At 43.5% G+C, this 22,147-nt stretch overlaps 3 protein-coding genes across 4 annotated transcripts; all 3 read left to right on the top strand.

Annotated features, from left to right (window-relative positions):
* The first annotated feature begins 1,708 nt into the window (after positions 1-1,708).
* Positions 1,709-5,847, top strand: LOC111857431 (IST1 homolog). The gene is made up of 10 exons (XM_023838299.2): positions 1,709-1,816; positions 2,178-2,278; positions 2,528-2,708; positions 2,869-2,956; positions 3,109-3,192; positions 3,307-3,417; positions 3,517-3,690; positions 3,848-3,928; positions 4,333-4,378; positions 4,677-5,847. The coding sequence occupies exons 2-10, from the start codon at positions 2,191-2,193 to the stop codon at positions 4,844-4,846; spliced, it is 1,023 nt and encodes a 340-aa protein (XP_023694067.1). The 5' UTR covers positions 1,709-1,816; positions 2,178-2,190; the 3' UTR covers positions 4,847-5,847.
* Positions 5,848-6,673: 826 nt separating this feature from the next.
* LOC111857430 (dihydroorotate dehydrogenase (quinone), mitochondrial-like) lies at positions 6,674-12,819 on the top strand. Of its 2 annotated transcripts, none has more exons than XM_023838298.2 (9): positions 6,674-6,831; positions 7,166-7,378; positions 7,509-7,708; positions 8,162-8,244; positions 8,348-8,535; positions 8,750-8,863; positions 9,470-9,623; positions 9,949-10,108; positions 10,379-12,819. In XM_023838298.2, the coding sequence occupies exons 1-9, from the start codon at positions 6,814-6,816 to the stop codon at positions 10,476-10,478; spliced, it is 1,230 nt and encodes a 409-aa protein (XP_023694066.1). In that variant the 5' UTR covers positions 6,674-6,813; the 3' UTR covers positions 10,479-12,819. The 2 variants fall into 2 exon arrangements, with proteins under 2 accessions (XP_023694066.1, XP_023694065.1); XM_023838297.2 differs by lacking the exon at positions 6,674-6,831 and adding an exon at positions 6,874-7,011.
* A 1,884-nt stretch (positions 12,820-14,703) lies between these two features.
* Positions 14,704-16,857, top strand: LOC140578146 (uncharacterized). Its single transcript, XM_072698102.1, has 2 exons — positions 14,704-15,301; positions 15,388-16,857. The coding sequence occupies exon 2, from the start codon at positions 15,388-15,390 to the stop codon at positions 16,840-16,842; it is 1,455 nt and encodes a 484-aa protein (XP_072554203.1). The 5' UTR covers positions 14,704-15,301; the 3' UTR covers positions 16,843-16,857.
* Positions 16,858-22,147: the final 5,290 nt, after the last annotated feature.

Below are 22,147 nucleotides of genomic sequence, written 5' to 3'. Positions count from 1 at the left end.
CAAACAACCCCAGCAGTCTGCCCCTCCGCTTTGACTTCCACACCTCCCTGCTTCACAGCACCACAGATTACAGCCGATGCAAATGCTTCACAAAGCTCTAGCAGCAGGAACATCCCAACATCAACTGTTCAGAAGAGACTGTATGAATCAAGTCTTTGGTAGAATTGCTGCAAGAAACCTGAGGGATGTAAATAAGAAGATCAGTTTGGGTAAAAGAAGACAGCTAATGAACACTAGAACAATGGAAATCTGGGGTGTTTCTCAATATGCATACTTGATCGTACTTTTCTTGTGTGCCTGATTTATGTCATCTTCCTTTGCCGAAGACCAGTTCCAATACTCAAGTACAGAGGACTGTAAAAATCCCTGGATTTTGTTCTTGCTCCACCCCAAATATCAAGGATGCATCAGTTGCATCCTTGCCAAATGAGACCAGTCATATGATTCATTGTGTCCCAAGTTTGTTTTTGGGAGGCGACTTACTGTAGCAAGACCGTAAGTGCATTTTTTGTATTCTTTGTATTGAGAAACACCCCTGAGCTTTGGTCAGACAAGTTCAGCTTTAAAATTTTTTGGTTCCAACCGTCATGGTAATGCAAGAATTATCTTTGGAACAAGAAAAGTGATGGACTGCTGCTGCAGATGACCTGGCCCCAAGAATCCTCTGACCTTAACCCTACAGAGCTGGTTTGGCATCGTTTGAATCAGATTAAGAGTAAAACATACAACTTATGCCCAGAATTTTTGTAAACTCCTTCAGGATTGTTGGAAAAGCATTCTAGGTGGCTACTTCTGGAAGTTGGTCGAAAGAATGCCAAGAGTCTGCAATGCTGTGATCAAAGCAAAAGGTGGCTATTATGAAGAGTGTAAACGTTGAGAAAACTATGAGGAATTGAGCATTTCTCTTGGTCCTTGCAATATTTGATATGTATTAGTTCATTGTCACAAGGCCTTTCTGCACCTTTAAAGTGAATAACATAGCTAAAGACTGTATTAAAATGCAGGTGTGTCCAAACTTATGATTGGTACAGTATCATTACAGAAGGGATTCTAGAATATAAATGTAACCTGTTGGGAAAATACATTTTTATTATAAGATTAAAATAAGTGTTAAAAGTATATCCTTCTACCTTGCAACTAAAAAGTATAAGATGAACGTGTAGTTACTACAGTAAGAACCAGATGGTGGAAACTTGTTACAGCTGCTTACTCACTCATTGAGGCTTATTTCATGGTGAATTACCATTACTATTGGGCAGCAGCGACTTACTGCCAGTAACAGTGACATGCTCCGTGCACTCCAGGACCCCTACAGCATACATGAAATCTAAATAATTTTCTAACTACTATCATTCATTGGATTCTGCCATTGCATTGATATACAGTTAAATCAAGAGTAGATAATGAAAATAAATTAAAATTACGAACCAATTGGTAAATGCTCTATGTATCAAACTACGGTTTTACTGTACGTGTTACAAAGCTGATAGGTATGTGCAACACTAATACTAATCTACTGGTTTCCTTTCTACATGAGATAAAGTTTCACTTGCAATTTACACACATGCGCACAAAAAAGTGTAAGAATAATGACAACGCAAAAAATAAAACTTTCTCTGAAAGGTCAAAGATAAGTTTAATTCTAGGAATAACTAAACCCTCCGTAGTAATACGTCGGAAGGGAGCGGGGATCAGGGGTTTCCCCGCGTCCTGCCCTTGTGACGTCAGTTACGTACGCGTGTCTACGTAGGAAAATACCGGAAGAGAAATATTTCGCTTCTTGAAAACAGGTGTTACTTGTCTTTCGGAAGACTCGGTAATGCGATATTTTTGTTATTTATACTATATTTTCGGTTAGTTATTGCACATATTGTGAACTTCAATATAAAAATATCCATCGTTTAATGACGGTATCTTGTATTTTGGTTTTCAGTGTGTCGCGGTTTGAAAAATAAAAACTTCTTGGTAGTATTAGCAGGTAACCAGGAGATAGATAGAGCTTTAAAAACCTGATAACTATTAGGTTGATCTTTTTTGCGTAATTTAGAATTATTAATCTGATTTGTTCTTATGGAATCCGCAAATGCGCCATAAGGCTAAATAAATGTGATACTACCATGTCAGCACAGGAGTGTGGGTCATGTTCCGTAACCCAGTTTACTGACTTCTGTACACAGGCAGCTGTCCAACATGCTAGGTGGTGGGTTCAAAGCTGATAGACTTAAAGTTAACCTTCGTTTGGTCATTAATCGCCTCAAACTATTGGAGAAGAAGAAAAGTAAGTAACTTTTTTCCGCATTCCATTCACAAATCATAAAGTGTGTAACCTGTTCTTGGCTAGTATGCTCAGGGAGCGCTTTTCAAAATTAAATGCCACATTTGCTTGACGAATGTATTTCATGTAGTAAGTACTACTCTACACCTTTTTTAAAAAAAATAAAATAAAATGCTGTAACAGTAGCGATCTGTTCCGTGACGGTGTTGACTGTACTCCTAGTATCATTGTAATACTACTCGTTTCCCACAGCTGAACTAGCTCAGAAAGCACGGAAGGAAATTGCGGATTACTTGTCATCTGGAAAAGATGAACGAGCTCGTATTAGGGTTGAGCACATAATCAGAGAAGATTACCTAGTGGAGGGTATGGAGATCCTAGAGCTGCACTGTGACCTCCTCCTGGCCCGCTTTGGCCTCATCCAATCAATGAAGTGAGTTCGAGATTCTTTAAAGCGCTGATTGCTTGTCACACTCCTCTATACATTCCAGCAGGGAAGTGCAATCTGTAAGTAAGGGTAAATCAGATTGCCATTGAAAATTAAGGTGAACATACTGTCATATGACAGGTGGTTCTTTATTTGTCCTTGATAGGGAACTGGATCCAGGCCTTCAGGAGGCCGTGTCCACACTTATCTGGGCGGCTCCACGTTTGCAGTCTGAAGTGACTGAACTCAAGACTGTGAGTACTGGCAGAGAGGAATGAAGATCGTGACATTAAATTCATTTTTGTTCTTCCTTTGCATATCATTAATCTGTTTTTTAAGTAGCACTCACCTGGAGCTTTCCAGGCACTGCCCCTTGGTTCCTGTTCACATTTGTCTATGAATGCAGGTGTCAGACCAGCTATGTGCAAAATACAGCAAGGAGTATGGCAAGCTGTGTAGGACAAACCAAATTGGTACAGTCAACAGTAGGGTAAGCAATGACAAGTCATTGTGTTGATTCTTTAAAATGTAAATCCTTAGAACACTATCTGTTCATTTGTATGCTGTCTGAAAATGGCACCTAATTTGCTGATTCCATTCTAAGCTCATTCACAAACTGAGTGTGGAAGCCCCGCCCAAGATTCTCGTAGAACGCTACCTTATTGAGATTGCGAAGAACTACAACGTTCCATATGAGCCGGATGCCATGGTTGATGTGAGTTTCTCCTTCTTAGAGTTATGGTATGTGATATGGCCTGATCTATACACCCCCAATTTACCTGTAATGGCCTGATGTACCCCCACCCCCCCCCAGCCTGAGGTCTGTGCAGCAGAGGAAGCCAACCTTATAGACATGAAGGATGACTTCAAGAAGCCAGGAGGTGGAGGAGGTGGTGGTGGTGGCTTCACTGCCCCACCCTCGGCAATGCCTATGACCATGCCCATGCCCATGCCAGTTGGCTTCAGCTACCCCCCATCCAAAGGCTCAGTAAGAACACCCTTCAGCCTTATTTGTCTATGACCTTCAATCAATGCTGTGTCATTAGTCTAGTCTTTTTTTTATTGAATATTTATTGCATGTTTATATAAGCATCATTCTTCTGCTTCAAGCACAACAAGATCGTTGGTGTAACTTGATTTTGCAGCAAGAGCACATGATTGGCCCTGCCGGCTTTAATGCCTTTCAACCACCCCAGCTGCCCAGCCTTCCCCCCAGCTATGAATCTGTAAGTGAGAGCCCCCAAAGCCACAGAAGATCCAGCCATTCTACCTTCAGGGAAGATCTTTTTATTACAACTTGTCCTTCACCTTGCTTTTTCCACTGCTTTTCTGTGCAGTTCTCTAAAGCAGTTAAAGACAAGATATCAAGGCTGACGGACAGGATAGATACACTATTAGCTACTGCCTGAAACAATTCTTAGGCTTTCAGGGTCCATATTAATTCCCCTGGAATTCATAGGAAAACATTTTACTGAACAGTAATTCATGAACAAAGTCAATAAATTTCTATGCTTGAAATGATAAAATGTGTAAAGTCCAGAGAACATTTCAGGGCTCATATCCAGAAGCAGGTGGAATGTTACATGCATTGTATTCCTGTGTTTAATTTGCAAATACTTCTGTCTTTTAGAAGGATGTCCTGTTTAACAACAGTCCTGTTCCTTCCCAGGTGACAGGTAAGTGCAGATTTTCCCATGTTTTGCCCTAAGGAAAAAAAAATCCTTTTCCCATTTTTAAACATTGGTATGAAGGTCATTGTAGGGCAATGGCATAGATTTGGCCATGGATAATAGAGACGTATCCCTACCAATATTGGGGGAGTACCGTATGTGTTTAGGGGGGCAGGGGAATCGGGGCTAATTTGGCCCCTACCGATGTTAAAGCCAAACCTACGCCCTTGCTGCAGGGGCAGAATCTCTCTCCCAAGCCATCATGTATGCCGCGTCTCATTGCATTATTTTGCCGCCTCCTCAGGCATCGGCCCCACCTCCCCCCAGATGTTTGACAGCCCCGGCTTCCCCGAGCTCCCCTCTGTTCCTGACACGCTTCCTGTTGCAGCCATCGGCAGAAGCACTGCACCCTCAGACGACATTGATTTTGATGATCTGACACGTCGCTTCGAGGATCTGAAGAAAAAGACCTGATCCACCCCCCCCCTTTTTTATACTTGGTGGCCCTTCTCACACTACAGTCCCTGCAAAGAGATGATTCGGAGCCCTGTAGTGACAGCCCTTAGACCCTCTTTTGGAGTAAAACTCTTTGATATCCTATAAAACATGCCAGCCTAACTTTATTGAAATAAACATCCTCTCCCTAACTGTAACAAACAGTTTCAACACAGTGTGCTTCACTAGTAAATACTTGACATTCAGAATAGAAGTAAATTGTACAGATTTATTTTTAAAATCAACATCTTTATAAAAATCTGTTTTTTGATGGATACTTTTCATGACTATGGCCTTTTGCTGTAAGAATACTAATAATGTCCTGAGATACAAAAAATGATAAGCTGGTCATCACATCCTTATTGATTGCTTGTTTCCATTAGAAATTATCATTTTGCCAGGGGACCGTCACTGTGACTTTCTGCTTCTTAGCTGTGTGTGAATGTTAGGATTTCTTTTCTTTAATCTGTATGTTATTCCACAGTATAAAATGTGTTTCAGTGGTGCGTTTAATGGAATGGCTGCGGAAGAATTTGGTAGTACTGTTACAAATATACTGTGGCTGCTGTGTGGTGGGATTAGTTTCAGAAGGGCAGAGTTAGCCTGTGTTGGCCTTTATCTTAGAGCATCCTCATATTTAAAATGCCTTAATAACTGGTTTTACTAAATGCTAAGCTTGTTAGAATAGCATTCACGCATGCATGCAATAGTGGTCATGAGTACCTCAGGACATACTGGTCGTGGACTACATTTATACTTGTTTGTAGTTGACTTTTTTCTTCCATGTTAGTCATTCTAATGATTGTACATCATACCACATGCTACATCTGTTTAATACTTGAGTCTTTTAACCAGAGAAAATATCTTGATTAAAAAGCTGCAATATACCAAAATGGTACTAAACGCCACATTATAATGTAAATGTTATTGGGAATTATAAACATTTTCCTAGAATACAGATAAATGCAAAATCCCCTGTCTTCATGACTTTAACATGGACCTTTCATGCATCATGCAACAACAGTCTCGGTGTAATTGCCTCTTGACAGTATATATAAATATAAAAAGATCCTAATAAGTTACACCTAACACACAATACCGTTCAATAACTGGTATATACTGAATATCTTATTGCTTCCTTCTTTTGCATGTGAAGTTTCCCTCTTGTTACTAAGAACGTAAGCACTGATGCACGGTACCAATTACTCATTGTGTTTCACCACTTAACGCAAGTGCTTGAAGTTTGAAAAAAATAGGTGCAGGTGTTCTGAACTTGTTATTCACTATCGGTTGATGAGATTATACAGTAAGCAAGAAACGTTCACTGTACTCTGAAGAGAAAAACAAAGAATTAACAAAACAATTAACCGGTGAGTGCCGGCCCACTTCAAGCACTGCTTTGACGAATTTGACGAATGCACATAAAACACAGCTATGGGATATCAATTGTCAATTTTAACTATATTTTTAATGATGTCCTTCCATTATCAATCATTAACAATTATCCAATTCTCCTTTAAGCTCTCGTCATTAGAGGGACATGGCTACATGGATATAAACATATTTAATATAATAATGATACAATGGGAAAACTCGTGTAAATGCACGTAAACATGCCCAGATGTGTGGTTACAAAAAACAATCTATTAATAAAAAACTTTCTCCAAATTGTCTATGTCTGTGCAGCACACAATTCCAGTTTACTTTTGAAACTTACTGTATTCATTAAACTACTCAATGGCTGCAAGAACACTAAATTTAAATCAAACGCTTTTACCACAAAATTCGGACCGCCCCTCAGCAGAACTCGCCTTGTCTTAAAGCTCCGCCTGTTTTGTGACGTCGAAAACGAACTATCGCGACAACTTCTGTACCGGAAGTGATCTTCCCTCTTCATTTCAACGTGGGTACCAGCGCTTCCAGTATTACTCTGTCATGCAACTTCAATGGCGGGGCAGTTCAAGGTATTTAGTTGTTGCACATTGTATGATTAAAGATAATCAGATACATGTTACTTTTAAATTACTTTAAATCGAGTTAGCTGGAAAATAGGCAGATTTGGAATAATCTTTGATTTATCAAATTGTATAACTACAAAGAAACACAATATAAATCTTCAGCTGATGGCCTTTTTATTACACCTAGTACGTACCGTTTCCTAACTTGCTATTTACATCAATTTTGTGGGTATTACACTTAAACTGTTTCAGGAACTAAATAGGAAGTTTGCCTTTCTGTCTAATTATTGCAACAGCCATTGTACAGTTTAATTGAAAAGCTCTTTCTTTTCTTTTTCAGAGACTTATAAAAGATTCCATAAAAGTTCTGGGCTCTGGTGGATTTCTCTTTATCTCATACCTCACAGCAGCAGGTGATGAGCAATTCTATGCCAACCAGCTTGTACCTGCACTGCAAAGAATCATGGGAGCTGAGACAGCTCATGTGATGGCAGTACGGTTCATCAGTCTGGGTGTGGTACCATACAGCAGGTACCAGGATCCAGCCTCACTGGTCAGTCATAGAATATGTATTTGTTAGCCAGTTATGCAGTGATTTTTCTGTGAGCAGTAGGTGTTACAGATGACCCAAGAAGCCTTGTTGAATACCTTCCTGCTGGCCATTTCTACACATCTCCTTTCAGGAAGTCAACGTCCTTGGCCGGCGGTTTCAGAATCCGGTTGGGATTGCGGCCGGCTTTGACAAGCATGGGGAAGCGATGGATGGGCTGTACCGTATGGGGTTTGGGTTTGTGGAGGTCGGCACGGTGACTCCCCTGCCCCAGGATGGGAACCCTAAACCACGCGTGTTTAGGCTGACAGTAGATCAGGCAGTGATCAACCGGTACGGTCATTGGTGACCGGTTCCCTGCTGTCATGACACTGACTCTGCCCTATCTACTGCCATATCTGAAAGTACATGCTCTACAAACTGTAATGCCCTGCCATAATCACTTCATAATTTGTAGACAAGTGTAATTTTTTTTATCCATATAAAGGCCACCTGTTACACAAAAAGTGATTTGTTTCCTCTCCTCTTATAGTACACATAACTGGCATGCTTAATAGCGGACTCCCTCTGTTTATTAAATGGTAGACTTTAAGTAACCAAAATAAAATAGAAATTGATTATTACATGGTGTATTAGTCAAGCAATGCTTGCTTTATATTAAGGGGAAATGAGACAGTCATTTTAACTAGTAGACAAACAATAGAAAATGACAAAATGCAACTGGGATAAAAATGATTCCGAAAAACCTTGGCTTGAGTCATTTTTGTGTGTGTATGTGTTTTTAAGGTATGGCTTTAACAGTTGTGGCTTAACTGCTGTCCAAGAGAGACTCAAAGCCAGGGAGGTTACCCAGGCAGAGCATACACAAGGTAATGGTTCCAGGATTGGAATTTGGATTTTAGTCTTGGTTCGTTTCCTGGTCACCTAATGTAGCTGTTCACAACAGAATGATGTGATAAGGTCTTTTCCTAGCTGGTCGACCTATCGGGATCAACTTGGGCAAGAACAAGCTGTCTCAGGATGCGGTGGCTGACTACCTGGAGGGGGTGCGAAAACTCGGACCCCTGGCCGACTACCTGGTAGTGAATGTGAGCAGCCCCAACACTCCAGGACTGAGGGATCTACAAGGCAAGGAAGAACTGCGCCACCTGCTACAGAAGGTGAGGGTCCTGTCGCGGTGTGAAAACCTGCTTACAGTGTAGGCCATGTTAAAGAATTATAAACAACTCTGTTTTTCTGTGGTTCAGAGCACTAGAACCATGTTTAAACATGCAGTCAAACTACAAGGCCTCCTCACTAAGGTGGATTTATAAGTAGTAAGTTGTACGTATAGTGAGTAGGTAGTTTGAGTTGTGGGTCTCCCGTTTTATGCAGGTTCTGAAAGAGCGGGATGGCTTACAATCTGGGCGACGGCCACCCGTTCTAGTGAAGATTGCGCCTGATCTCACCTCCCAGGACAAGCAGGACATAGCTGATGTCATCACTGAGGTCAGTGCAGCCAGGCAGATTTCAGACCCTGCTGCTGGAAACACTGCACCATTCTGCTAACTGGATGAATTACAGACCCACTTGATGCTTCCCTACCACACCTTCCAGTCTCTCACTCACCCCTGACAGAGTGGCATGTGATTATTGTCATGTGGACCTCCTGATGCATTCGACCCTCAATCCATAACTTTCATCCCACAGTCACTGCTCCTTGGGGAGGAAAATTGTCCTTGAATTGTTTACTACAAATCAATTTATAGTTATATATATATATTTCAAACAGAGTACAATATGACAGGCAGTTAAATGGAGTTACACATCAGATATGACACACAGTTGCACTGCTGTCAAAATAATAATCAATATAATGTCAGAATGTTTGAGCATTAAGGGTGTGATGCAATGCTGCATTACAGCATGCATTGTGCACATCCTCTAGGCCGAAACTGCCCCAATCATTTAGATGTTTTACTACCTAAGCCATTATGATCTGCCAGTGAGACCCTCATTCACTCACCCTAATGTACCACGTGCACTTTTTGTGGGTATGTTGACGGCCAATGCTATGTTTTAGTATTCATCCATTCCACACATTATGGGTTTCAGCTGGGTGTGGATGGCTTGATCGTCTGCAACACCACTGTCTCCAGACCCACGATGCTGAAAGACCCCCAGAAGTGCGAAGCAGGTGGCCTGAGTGGTGCCCCTCTAAGAGACATGTCCACTGCCACTGTGCGAGAGATGTACAGCTTAACCAGAGGTAAAATTAAAAGGACTAAGCTAATGTACAGAGTGCTTGCAGTCATTCCCACCAATGTCCTTCATGTTCAGACCCTTGGGCAATGCACACATCTTCTGGGAGATGGAGAAGTTTGGCTGCTTTTGTCTCTGCCTGAAGGCAGCTATGGACTTGAATCTGACATGTTTTGGATTCAGATCCCAGGAGAGTAGAGTGTACCTGGTCTTTAATCATGCTGCTTAACCTCCACTCCTTCTTTAAAAAAAAGGTTAAAAAATGTGCAAGTTGTATTTAGTGTGTGTCACAGAAAAATACAATTTCTGCTATTACCCCCTTGTTTTACCAGGGAAAGTGCCCATAGTTGGTGTTGGAGGTATAGCTAGTGGGCAGGATGCCTTGGATAAGATTCGTGCTGGTGCATCATTGGTCCAGCTATATACAGCGTTTACGTATCAAGGTCCACCCATTGTCACCAGAATCAAACGGGAACTGGAACAGCTACTGAAGTAAGTAATGCATTGAGCACTTTATGCCAGTCAATATTCATAGTCATGAAATTGAGAGGAATTGTGCAAGCATTTTTTTTACTGTTTTTACTTGCCTTAAACTATATCAATTAATTTACTATTTGAATTACATTAGAAACTGCATTTTCTTCAAGCATAAAAAGGTTACTGTATTTAAAACCAGAGCAATTTTTTTATTCTGTAGTGCATATCGTTCAAATTTACTTGCATGTATAAGGGATTAAAACCCAGTATTAACTTACACTTCAGGGAGCAGGGATTCAAAAGCATCTTGGACGCAGTGGGGGCTGATCACTGCATGGTGGACGGGAAAATGCAGGAGGCTCCAGAAAGGGGTTGTAAAAGCTAAGCCAGAAATGAGGATGCAGACTTTGCAGAAGACACCCAAATCCACAAAAGTAACAAAATATGGTTTCTGGTCAAGATATCAGGGACAGAACAAAGTAGCCTGACTACAGAGTTTGTGGATCTATGTAAACATCAGTGTATGGAATGTGCTTCATAAAGTTATTTTTTCTTAAAAACAAATTTGTAATACATGGTCACGGTAAAGCACACTCCACTGTAGGGTTCAGAACACTCATGAACACTGAGTGCCCTTCAAGTTGTCATAAAGCTAATAGGCACACCTGTCCTAAAGAATATGGGACTGGTTGTCTGATCAAAGCAGACATGTTCCCTCTTGTGGCAGCAGAGTTCACTGTCAAGGGTAACAGCACAGACAGGCAGCTTAGGTTATAGAGTTATAAAAATCTAAAGAGTGAACAATGTGTCATATTTCATTTTTGAAGTATTATCAGAATCAGAATCAGAAAAACTTTATTTATCCCGGAGGAAATTGCTCATGTTACTACAAACGGTCACACAGAGACACAGGACAAGAACATAAAAGAAAAAGAATATCAGATGTAAGTATAAGAACTAAAATAAAATTATAAGAGACTCTGCGCTATATACCCATGATATATACAGAAACAGAAATACAATATATATAAATAGAATAAATACTGTTAAGTGGTAAATTACACAGGTAAATTACCAGATGAACATTGCACATCCGAATAGCAGCAGGTTTCTTGCCCAGGCTAAGGTATGGTATGTAAGGTAGGTATGGTGTGTGGCGGGATGGAGTTTATTTATTTATTTTAGCGTCTGAGGCTGGGTGTGAGATCATTTTAACGAGTTATATAGTCTGATGGCCGTGGGTAGGAAAGATCTTCTGTAGCGTTCAGTGGAGCACTTAAAGCTAGTCAGCCTGTAGCTAAAAGTGCTTCTCTGATCAGCCACCACATTGTGGAGCGGGTGATCAGCATTGTCCATGATAGACTGAAGTCGGAACAATATCCTCCGTTCAACCACCATTTCCAAGCTGTCAAGTTCCTCACCCACTACAGAAGCCGCTTTCCTAATAAGTTTGTTCAGCCTCTTGGCCTCTGCCACTTTCATGCTGCCACCCCAGCTTGCTACAGAGAAGAAAATGGCGCTGGCCACCACAGCCTCATAAAACATCCGCAGCATGGTGTTGCAGACTCTAAAAGACCTGAGTCTCCTTAGGAAGTACATCCTACTTTGACCCTTCTTGTAGGTAGCCAGTGAATGCTTTGACCAGTCCAGCTTATTGTCCAGGTGGATGCCTAGGTACTTGTAGTCCTGAACGATCTCCACATCCACCCCCCTAATGGACAGGGGAGTAGCAGGAGACCGTAATCTTTTTAAGTCAACCACCAGTTCCTTGGTCTTATTGATGTTGAGTTGCAGTTGGTTCAGCTCACACCATTCAACAAACCTGTCCACCGCCTTCCTGTATTCTGAGTCGTCTCCATTCCTGATGCATCCAACTATAGCTGAGTCATCTGAGAATTTCTTCAGATGGCAGCCCTCCGTGTTGTATTTGAAGTCGGATGTATACATGGTGAAGAGAAACGGTGACAGAACTGTTCCCTGAGGAGCTCCAGTGCTACACATTACTGTGTCTGAGACACAGCCCTGCAGCCTCACGTATTGTGGCCTTTCTGTCAGATAGTCCATAATCCATGAGACTAAGGGGGAGGGAACCTGCATAGCAGACAACTTACTCCCCAGTCGGGCAGGCTGAATGGTGTTAAAGACACGGAGCAGTAGTAAACATGCTGCTGCAAAGCTCGCGCCTGCGCATATCAATGCTCATTATTGGGTATTATGAAAAAGCATAAGAACATAAGAAATTTACAAACGAGAGGAAGCCATTCGGCCCATCAAGCTCGTTTGGGGAGAACTTAACTAATAGCTCAGAGTTGTTAAAATCTTATCTAGCTCTGATTTAAAGGAACCCATGGTTTTAGCTTCCACTACACTAGCAGGAAGACTATTCCATACTCTAACTACACGCTGTGTAAAGAAGTGCTTCCTCAAATTTGTTTTAAAATGTTCTCCCGCTAACGAATAAAGATGTTTGTAAATGTAAGTTTTAGACTTTTGGTGTGACTTGATTCTCTAGTAACTCCAATAAACACTTACATATTTGTGTAACACATAGGTTAGTGCATCAAAGAAGTAGGCCTACATACTCAGTCTGATCTTGTTTCGAACTTTAACATCATAAAAGCAAATTGATTCCCAAATAACGTCTGTTTGTGTAAAGTCTTTGTATTATTGGGTGATTCTGTGAATAGTGAATGTTTATTGCAAATAAATGAAGGTAACATGGTTAATTTATATGAAACATTTCTATGGTTTTCGTATTCATTAGACAAATTTAAGTACGGTATTGTTAAAACAATTTAACAGCCAGATAGTGTTAAACATCTCATGCCAAAGGAAGAGCTCACTCCGCTTTATTGGGCAACTCAGTTCGATAGTATATATATTCTAGCTGCTTGAGGGTTCCCTGAGACACCATTACAGATCATTTACATTTCACAACGAATACAATGCAATTTTTCAGCCAACGACAGCACCTAATCTTAATCTTAAATGGCATGATGAAATGATCCTTTCTCTCAAAAGAATGATTCCTCAACTAAATGAAGTTTGAACCAATTGCATTTAGGCTACTCATCTCCTCTAATGTCTCATTGAATACGATGTAGGCGCTCCTTGTTCACCTAAATTTGCTTAACTAGTACTAGTACTAATGCAATACAGAAAGACTGGAATAGAGCTAATAATTAACCAACTCATCAATTACTAGTACAAAATCCTTCAAAAGCAAAACAACAAAACACGATTAAGACATGTTTTACATAAACCATGTTGAAATGCAACCTATCCTATGGGAAATAACTCTGTTTGAAACCAGACAAAATATGTTTGTATAAAAATACTAACTTTTGGTCACATGTTTATTGCTAAACGGCAACACTGAAGCAACAGAGTATTAAACATTTTGCCCTGAACTCATTTTTGCCCATTTTTCACTGACATAATCTCATTAAGTGTAAAATGACAATTTATGAAACAATGGTGTATCATCACAATCACTTCACTGTGTTCTGTCTGATGGAACGTAATGGAACCCGCTGTCAGTGAAAGCACTTTGGGGGCTGGCACTGATTACTGTGTTTTTATCAGTTACTTCGCAATCTTGATTGATGCATGCTTTGACTTTGGGGAATACTCATTTCTAACTCTAGATTCTCAGCTAGCCTCTATTAAGGCCACTGAATTTCAGAATGAAAAGTAATAAGTATTTATTAGTGCAACACCAACAAAGTACAATTTCTCTACTTATTCTGAGCCTACATTATCTGTAAAACAATCAAAAGAGAAGGAAGGCAAAGATAAAGATAAACCTTTGAAACTAAAAACAGGTTTGCATTTTAAAATTTTTTATTTTTTTTTACCCCTGTCGTGTCCGGCAGTTTAACAAGCAGGTTGTTAGTCTGGGTGCTTTATTGTGCCAACACTTTTATTTTGCCAAGTGGAGCTTCGGATTAAGCTCCTCTTGTTACTTGAGATATACTCTTTATTCACCATTTTAGATTATTCCGCCATTAAGCCGGAGCCGACAGGGAAAGTTAACTGAAATAGGAGAGATAAAGAGAGGAAGAGAGTAGGGAGAGAAAGAGGAGAGAGAAAAAGAGAGAAAGTGAAGAGAGACAGAAGAAAAGAAAAAAAAGGGGGGGTCAGATAGAGAAAAACAGGGAAAGAAAAATAATACATGACAACTTAAGAAAAAGTAGAGCAAAAGGAAAGAGTAACAAAAGGACAGCTTCTGCATCTTAGTACTGGACATTGTATCATCACACCAGCTGCTGTATCTGAAAAACAAGATCCAGGTGCATAAAAAGTATACATACAAAGAAACCAATGGTACTGTGAAAAGGGTACTTTTTTTTCCTTTTCACTGGATTCAATTCCCTTATTTATATGGTTGGTTTATGAAATATAATTGTTTTGTATTTTCTTTATCTAGGGGAGTTTGCTGTGTATGTGGTGGTTGGTTGTGCTGCTGCTGGGAAGGCAGGGAAGTCAGCTGCTCATTAGGGAGAGTGAAGACAGGTTTGGGTGCTGCTTACTGGAGTTATACTGGGGGGGGGGGGAAGAATATCAAAGATTACCAGTTAGTAATTATGTAGCCCTTATGAGACTGCAGCCAAATGCAGAGGCAGGGTGGGAGGTCAAACATAGCTGCCATGGCTTGTTTGGTTTGGTATGAGTTAAGTTTGTGTTTTATCTTTGCACAGCTCACCCCATGCTTACCTGAACAGGTGGTAGGTTCCAGTTAGGTGAGGTGGTAAAGGTGAAGGCCAGGAGAGAGAAAGGAAAGAGGGGGGGGGCAGCTTGCTGTGAGGCTGTGATTTTAAACCTGTGTTTGGTTTTCTTTAGTGTAGATGGTTTTCCCGGGAGACTGTTTTTTTGGGCTATTGTTTCATTATTATTTTTGTTAATAAACCTTACAACCTTCTGCACCTATTCCTGCTAAGTGGACTATTTTTTCCCCAACATCCTTTTTAACGGGGTTGGTGTGCCAAAACCATCCCATTTCCCTTTAGTTCCCTTCCTTTAATGGAGGGCCGGCGGACATTTGGTGGCAGTGGTGGGATGTGACGCCTCAAGAGAGACTGGAGGCCAAGAAGCAACTAAGGTATTATAACACCAGGAGTGTGCAGAAGGCCATGCAGAGTGAGCAGGCCAGCAGTTTACAGCTTGATCCAGGGGCTCCACTAGGTGGCCGGGGTGCCCCAATGGAAGGTGATATGGCTGCAGCGGCTGGGGAAGATCATCAGATGCTCGATCAGGCTGCCTTTGACCAACTGTATGCTCTCATCAAGAGGCAGATGGAAATTCAGGGGAGAGAGGCCCACAAACAGGAGCAACGATGGCGAGGGGTCCAGGTGCAGCTGAACCAGTTCCGGGATGAGATGGAAGCAGACCGACAGGACGTAGACAGGAGGAGAGTGGAGCACAGTAGACCAGAGGAAAGGGGTTCTCACTCAGAGTCTCCACCGGAGAGGTCAGAGGTCAGCCTGCAGGTGCCATCACATTCCAGAGCGTGGAGTGGAGCAACCATCCCAAAATTTGAAGAAGGAGATGATGTTGAGCAATATTTGGTGACTTTTGAGCGATTAGCCACTGCCTATAGATGGCCTAAAGAAGACTGGGCTGTTCATCTGGTCCCATATTTGTCTGGTAAGGCACGGAGTGCATATGTTGCTATGGACTTTAGTGAAGCAATGCATTATGACAGTGTGGGAGGTGCCATTTTGGCAAAGTATGAAATCAATGAAGAAATGTACCGACAACGGTTTCGGGAGCCAGATGTGCGGCCAGGAGAGACTCCTCGTGAGCTGTATAATCGTCTCAAAGATCTGTATAAGAAGTGGGTGAAACCAGCTGCAAAGACAGTGGAAGAAGTAGGAGAAATAATGGTACTGGAACAGTACCTTCGCATTTTGTCCCCTGAAGTGAAGGTGTGGGTGAAGGAACATAACCCCCGGTCAGGACAGAGAGCGGCAGAGCTGGTGGAGGCCTTTATAGCGGCTAGACGTGGACCAAAGGCCTTCAGATATGAGAAGAGCACCCACCCGCCTACAGCCAGGGGTAAGTCTGCTGGGTTTGGTGGGGGTGGTCCTACTGCTAGTGAAAGAGGAAGGATAGAGGAGAGAATGCTTACAGCAAAATCTACTGGGAATATGGGAGATAGGAGAGAGAGAGGGTCACCAGTGTGTTATTTTTGTGGGAAGGAAGGCCATATTAAGCCACAGTGCCCGGCTTTTAGAGTCAAAGGTGCGGATACCATGTGTTGTGTGCCTAGACCCCCCCCTCCAAAGGTAGATATCCAGGAAGTACAGGGAAAGATGCAGATAGTACCGGTATCAGTCAATGGAACTCCAACCACAGCCCTTCTAGATTCAGCAAGTACCCAAACATTAGTGCTGCCGTTTTTGGTTCAGACCCAGCAGTTTGGGAATGGAATGGTAGAGGTTTGGTGTGTTCATGGGGACAAACGCCAGTATCCTACAGCTCACATTTATCTAGAGGTGCAAGGGCAGGAATACTTTTTGGAGGTGGGAGTGGTGCCCGATTTAAGTTATCCAGTTTTGTTGGGTCAGGATGTGCCAGTGCTGACCAAGCTGCTACAGGATAGTAAACCCGTTAACATGGTGGTAACCCGGGCGAGGGCAGAAAAGGGAGCTGAGGAGCCCCCTGTCCAAACCTCTCATGCAACCTGGTTAGGCCAGCTTCCATTTAGTCAGTCAGACCTCCCTGAAGGGAGTAATGACAAAGTTTAGGAAGAGTAAAAGACAGAGAAGAAGGGAAAAGCTAATGGGGACAGTCAGAAAGGAGCAGCTGCAGTTACCACGGCCGAGTCAGTTAGCTGAAGATAGTTGGTGGGAAATACCAGCAGGATTAGGGCAGCTACAGAGGGAGGATCCAACCCTGAAGACCGCTTTTGGTAAAGTAGTTGAGAGAGATGGAGTGTTAACAGGGACGGCTTCTTCTCTAACGGGGGAAAGCTATGTTCTTTGTGGGGGGCTGTTATATCACCGACCAGAAGGGGACGCAGGTGAGCAGGTAGTCGTCCCACGTAGTTTGCGAGAGAGAGTGTTGACCCTGGGCCATAGTATCCCTTGGGCGGGGCATCTTGGCAGTGTAAAAACACTGGAGCGCATTGCTAACAAATTTTACTGGCCAGGTTTGTATATGGATGTCCAGAGGTTTTGTGGATCCTGTTCAGAATGTCAGCTGGCTAGTAATAGGAAAGTCAGGCAATTTCCACTTCAGCCAATGCCAATTATTGAGGTGCCCTTTTTAAGGATAGCAATGGACATCATAGGGCCCTTGGAAAGGACGCATTCTGGATATAGGTACATATTGGTTGTGTGTGATTATGCTACCCGTTATCCCGAGGCGTTCCCACTCAGGCGCATTACTGCGCAGTCAATTGCCCAGGCATTGTTACAGCTAATTTCTAGGGTGGGAATTCCCAAAGAGATAGTGACAGATCAAGGTACAGCTTTTTTGTCCCAAACATTACAACAGGTGTATAGGTTACTGGGAATTAAGGGAATACGGACCACTCCTTACCATCCCCAGACAGACGGCCTGGTAGAAAGATACAACCAAACCCTGAAGTCTATGCTTAAGAAGTTTGTGGCCGAAGATGGGAAGGACTGGGACCGTTGGTTGCCTTATCTGATGTTTTCTTACAGAGAAGTACCTCAAGCATCTACAGGTTATTCTCCTTTTGAGTTACTGTATGGGAGGCAGGTGAGAGGACCTCTGGATGTGTTGCGAGATGCTTGGGAACAGGCGAGTGAGCCTCAGCCAGTGCCTGTACTCCAGTATGTTCTGCAAATGAGGAAGAAAATGGAGCAGATGGCTAAGCTGGTGCATGTCAATATGGAGAAAGCACAGGTGAGGCAAAAACATGGTTTTGATAAGAAGGCAAAAGCAAGAGTTTTCCGGCCAGGACAAGAAGTGTTGTTGCTCTTGCCGACTTCAGATAATAAACTGTTAGCGCGTTGGCAGGGTCCCTTTAGGGTGTTAAGGAAGATGGGTCCTGCCACATATGAAATCAGTATGCCTCAGCATAGAAGGAAGAAACAGACATTTCATGTTAATTTACTCAAAGGGTGGCATTCTAAAGGTGATGGTGTTAGCCAGCAGTTGCTGGTGAGGTCGGTGAAGGGGGAGGAGGATTACACGGACCAGTTTCTCCCTCCAAAGACAGAGGGAACTCCAATTCACTTGGACTTGTCTCATTTGTCCCCAGAAAAGCAGCAGCAGCTACGTGCTATTGTTCCTACAGATTTGTTTGTGGATAGACCCGGCTACACCTCCTTGGTGGAACACAACATCATCCTGAAGGAGCTGGCCCCGGCGCGTCAGCGAATGTACAGAGTTCCTGAACGTCTTCTTCCTTCTTTGAAAGAGGAGTTGGAATTGATGAAGTCACTGGGGGTCATAGAAAGGTCACAGAGTGAGTGGAGCAGTCCAATAGTCCTAGTTTTGAAAAAAGATGGCTCCATTAGGTTCTGTATTGATTTTCGAAAGCTAAATGCTCAATCGAATTTTGATGCATATCCGACCCCTAGGTTGGATGACCTCGTAGAGCGTATAGGCCCAGCCCAGTACATTAGCACTTTAGATCTTTGTAGGGGATATTGGCAGGTGCCTTTAGCTCCAGAGGCCAGGCAATACACGGCCTTTAGGACACCGCAGGGCCTGTTTCAGTTTACGGTTATGCCATTTGGCCTCCAGGGGGCGCCGGCCACGTTTCAAAGATTAATGGATCAAGTGTTGGCTGGTGCAGAGTCTTTTTCAGCTGCTTACCTAGATGACATTGTGGTCTATAGTCTTACGTGGGAAGACCATGTGCAGCATCTTAGAGAGGTTCTACTACGGCTGCATCAAGCTGGTTTGACTGTGCAGCCTAAGAAGTGCGCTATAGCAAAACGGGAGGTCAAGTATCTAGGCTATTTATTAGGTCATGGACTAATACGGCCCCAGAAGGGTAAGGTTGAGGCGGTGAGGAACTGCCCGCGTCCGCGCACAAAGTCTGAACTTAAGTCTTTTCTTGGTTTAGCCGGTTGGTACAGAAGATTTGTTCCACATTTTGCCACACAGGCAGTCCCTTTGACAGATCTGACTCGCAAGTCCAGCCCGGTTCAGTTGCCATGGGAGGAGAAGCATGAACAGGCCTTTCTGGCGTTGAAGGAGGCGCTATGTAAGGACCCGGTGTTGCAGAGCCCAGATTTTAATCAGACTTTTGTTGTTCAGACGGATGCCTCAGCAGTGGGCCTGGGGGCAGTTCTGCTTCAAGGTGAGGGTGAGGACCGGAAGCCGGTGGCTTATGTCAGCCGCAAGTTATGGCCACGTGAGACCCGGTATTCAGCTATCGAGCTGGAATGCTTGGCCATCAAATGGGCCTTGGAGACTTTTAAATATTATCTTCTTGGAAGAGACTTCATTCTTCAGACGGATCACCAGGGCCTGCAGTGGCTGCATCGAATGAAGGACTCCAACAATCGCATTGCCAGATGGGTGATGGAGATGCAACCCTACCGGTTTCAAGTTCAGTACCAGCCGGGGAAATCCAATGTGGTGGCTGATTTTTTTGTCTCGCCATCCTGAAGGCGAGCTCCCAGGGGAGGGGGAAATGTGAAAAGGGTACTTTTTTTTCCTTTTCACTGGATTCAATTCCCTTATTTATATGGTTGGTTTATGAAATATAATTGTTTTGTATTTTCTTTATCTAGGGGAGTTTGCTGTGTATGTGGTGGTTGGTTGTGCTGCTGCTGGGAAGGCAGGGAAGTCAGCTGCTCATTAGGGAGAGTGAAGACAGGTTTGGGTGCTGCTTACTGGAGTTATACTGGGGGGGGGGGAAGAATATCAAAGATTACCAGTTAGTAATTATGTAGCCCTTATGAGACTGCAGCCAAATGCAGAGGCAGGGTGGGAGGTCAAACATAGCTGCCATGGCTTGTTTGGTTTGGTATGAGTTAAGTTTGTGTTTTATCTTTGCACAGCTCACCCCATGCTTACCTGAACAGGTGGTAGGTTCCAGTTAGGTGAGGTGGTAAAGGTGAAGGCCAGGAGAGAGAAAGGAAAGAGGGGGGGGGCAGCTTGCTGTGAGGCTGTGATTTTAAACCTGTGTTTGGTTTTCTTTAGTGTAGATGGTTTTCCCGGGAGACTGTTTTTTTGGGCTATTGTTTCATTATTATTTTTGTTAATAAACCTTACAACCTTCTGCACCTATTCCTGCTAAGTGGACTATTTTTTCCCCAACATCCTTTTTAACGGGGTTGGTGTGCCAAAACCATCCCATTTCCCTTTAGTTCCCTTCCTTTAATGGAGGGCCGGCGGACAGGTACCATTATGACAGTGAATAAGCTTGTGGCAGTATCTGCTTCTGGAATTAAATACATTAATACCAAAGAAAAAAATACATAAGCAGACCAACAGGAACACAGTTTGGATATCGCCGCACCAGTATCTGCATCTGAGAAGAAAGGATGGAAGCCAAACACACACACACACACAGACAAGCAGTAGAGAGAGGGATAAAATAGGGCAAGAATCTTGTATGAGCCCCGAGCGATCATGGACCCAGCCGCCACACAGCGACCAGGCACCCGGGGCTCCCGCCACCGGAGGGCTGCCCGTTCACCCAAGGAGGCAGAGGGGGGGAGGTACCGGGTACCCCCCACCGGCGAGCACGAGCCAGGAGCCCCACAGCCACAGGCGGTAGCGCGCCGGTTCCCCCTGGGGGGCGGCCGTGCAGGCGCGGATTGAGTGGCTAATCACCCTCCCCCTTCCCTCTGTGTGATGCAGTGTGATGTTGTGGGTGTGGTGTCTAAAGTGGAATTAAAAGAGTTGGGGGGTGACTAGCTGATCACCCCCCAGTACCTATATGTATTCTGGTGTAGGTGGGTGTGGGCTGGGGGGCGTGGGGGAATAGGTGATAACGCAGCAGGGCAGCAGGCATCAGGCACGACACGCCCGGATGCGCAGCACCAACACCCACGGGGGCGCCACCGTCCCCCACCGCAGCACCTCCGCCCCAACCCGAGGGGGGTATCCGGAGTCTCATCTGCGCAGGCCTTGCTGATGAGGCTCTCTCACACAGACACCCACATTCACCAGACAGACTGACCTGGGACCTGAACCTGTACCTTCTGTGCCCTGCTCCGGCATCCATTTGATGAAAGCAGGTCATTTTTGTTATTACTGCTTATATCAATATGCAAAGCTGCAATTACATCCCGTTTCCTCAACAGCTTTCATAGACAAATTTATAATTTTTTTATTCATTTATTCATTCTTTGGCTCTCAGCGGAGGCAGACGCACTTCTCTCCCTCTCCTTATCTTCCCTGCTTTGCTCCTCTCATCTTGTCTAGTCTACTGTCTTACTGTCTATACTTGAGAGACTCTCACATCCCTGCTCTTCAAAAACTAAAGAAATTATGGATTTGATCAACTGGTCTCTGAAAGCAATTGACACCATCTTCTCGATGAAAAGCCCAGGTTAGATGGAAGCTGACTGCCCTGCAGGTACGTATGCAGCTGGCTACACGATGGACGGATGGAAGAAGTGGAGGGTCATGTGTCTGGCAGCTCTTTCCGTGGAGGACATCGAAGATATTTACCTATTCGGAACCATGATTACAGGTCTTATGATGATTGGATTAGGCATTGCCCTGGTTTATCGGAAACTGAAGAAAACGGTGACAGCTACTCAAAGCCCAACTAGGCTGGCCGGGATGATTGACGGACTTGGCAGAGCTGTTGGCGCTCAGACTATGGCTATAGATCGCAAACTGGATAACATCACTGTGTCTAATGACCGCAGATTTGATAACATCATGGAGAAGCTCACGGCTCTGCAAAGGATTGGATGGTGGAGACCAGAGTGGACATTAGAGGAGCTGCGAAATTACAGCTTCTCGCCCGAAAACCCAAACAACCACATTCTATCTGCTTTTGGCTCCCCCCTAATCAGCACGGGCCTTGGCCAAGGCCGCTGCTGAATTCAACAACTTCCCCTGAAGAACGAGACAGTGAGACTCTCTTGCATTCCTCTCCCCCAACCA

Source organism: Paramormyrops kingsleyae, chromosome 13 (genome assembly GCF_048594095.1).
Source record: "Paramormyrops kingsleyae isolate MSU_618 chromosome 13, PKINGS_0.4, whole genome shotgun sequence".
NCBI lineage: Eukaryota > Metazoa > Chordata > Actinopteri > Osteoglossiformes > Mormyridae > Paramormyrops > Paramormyrops kingsleyae.
The sequence above is the reverse complement of the archived record's forward strand: the minus strand, read 5'-3'. Positions and strand labels throughout refer to the sequence as shown.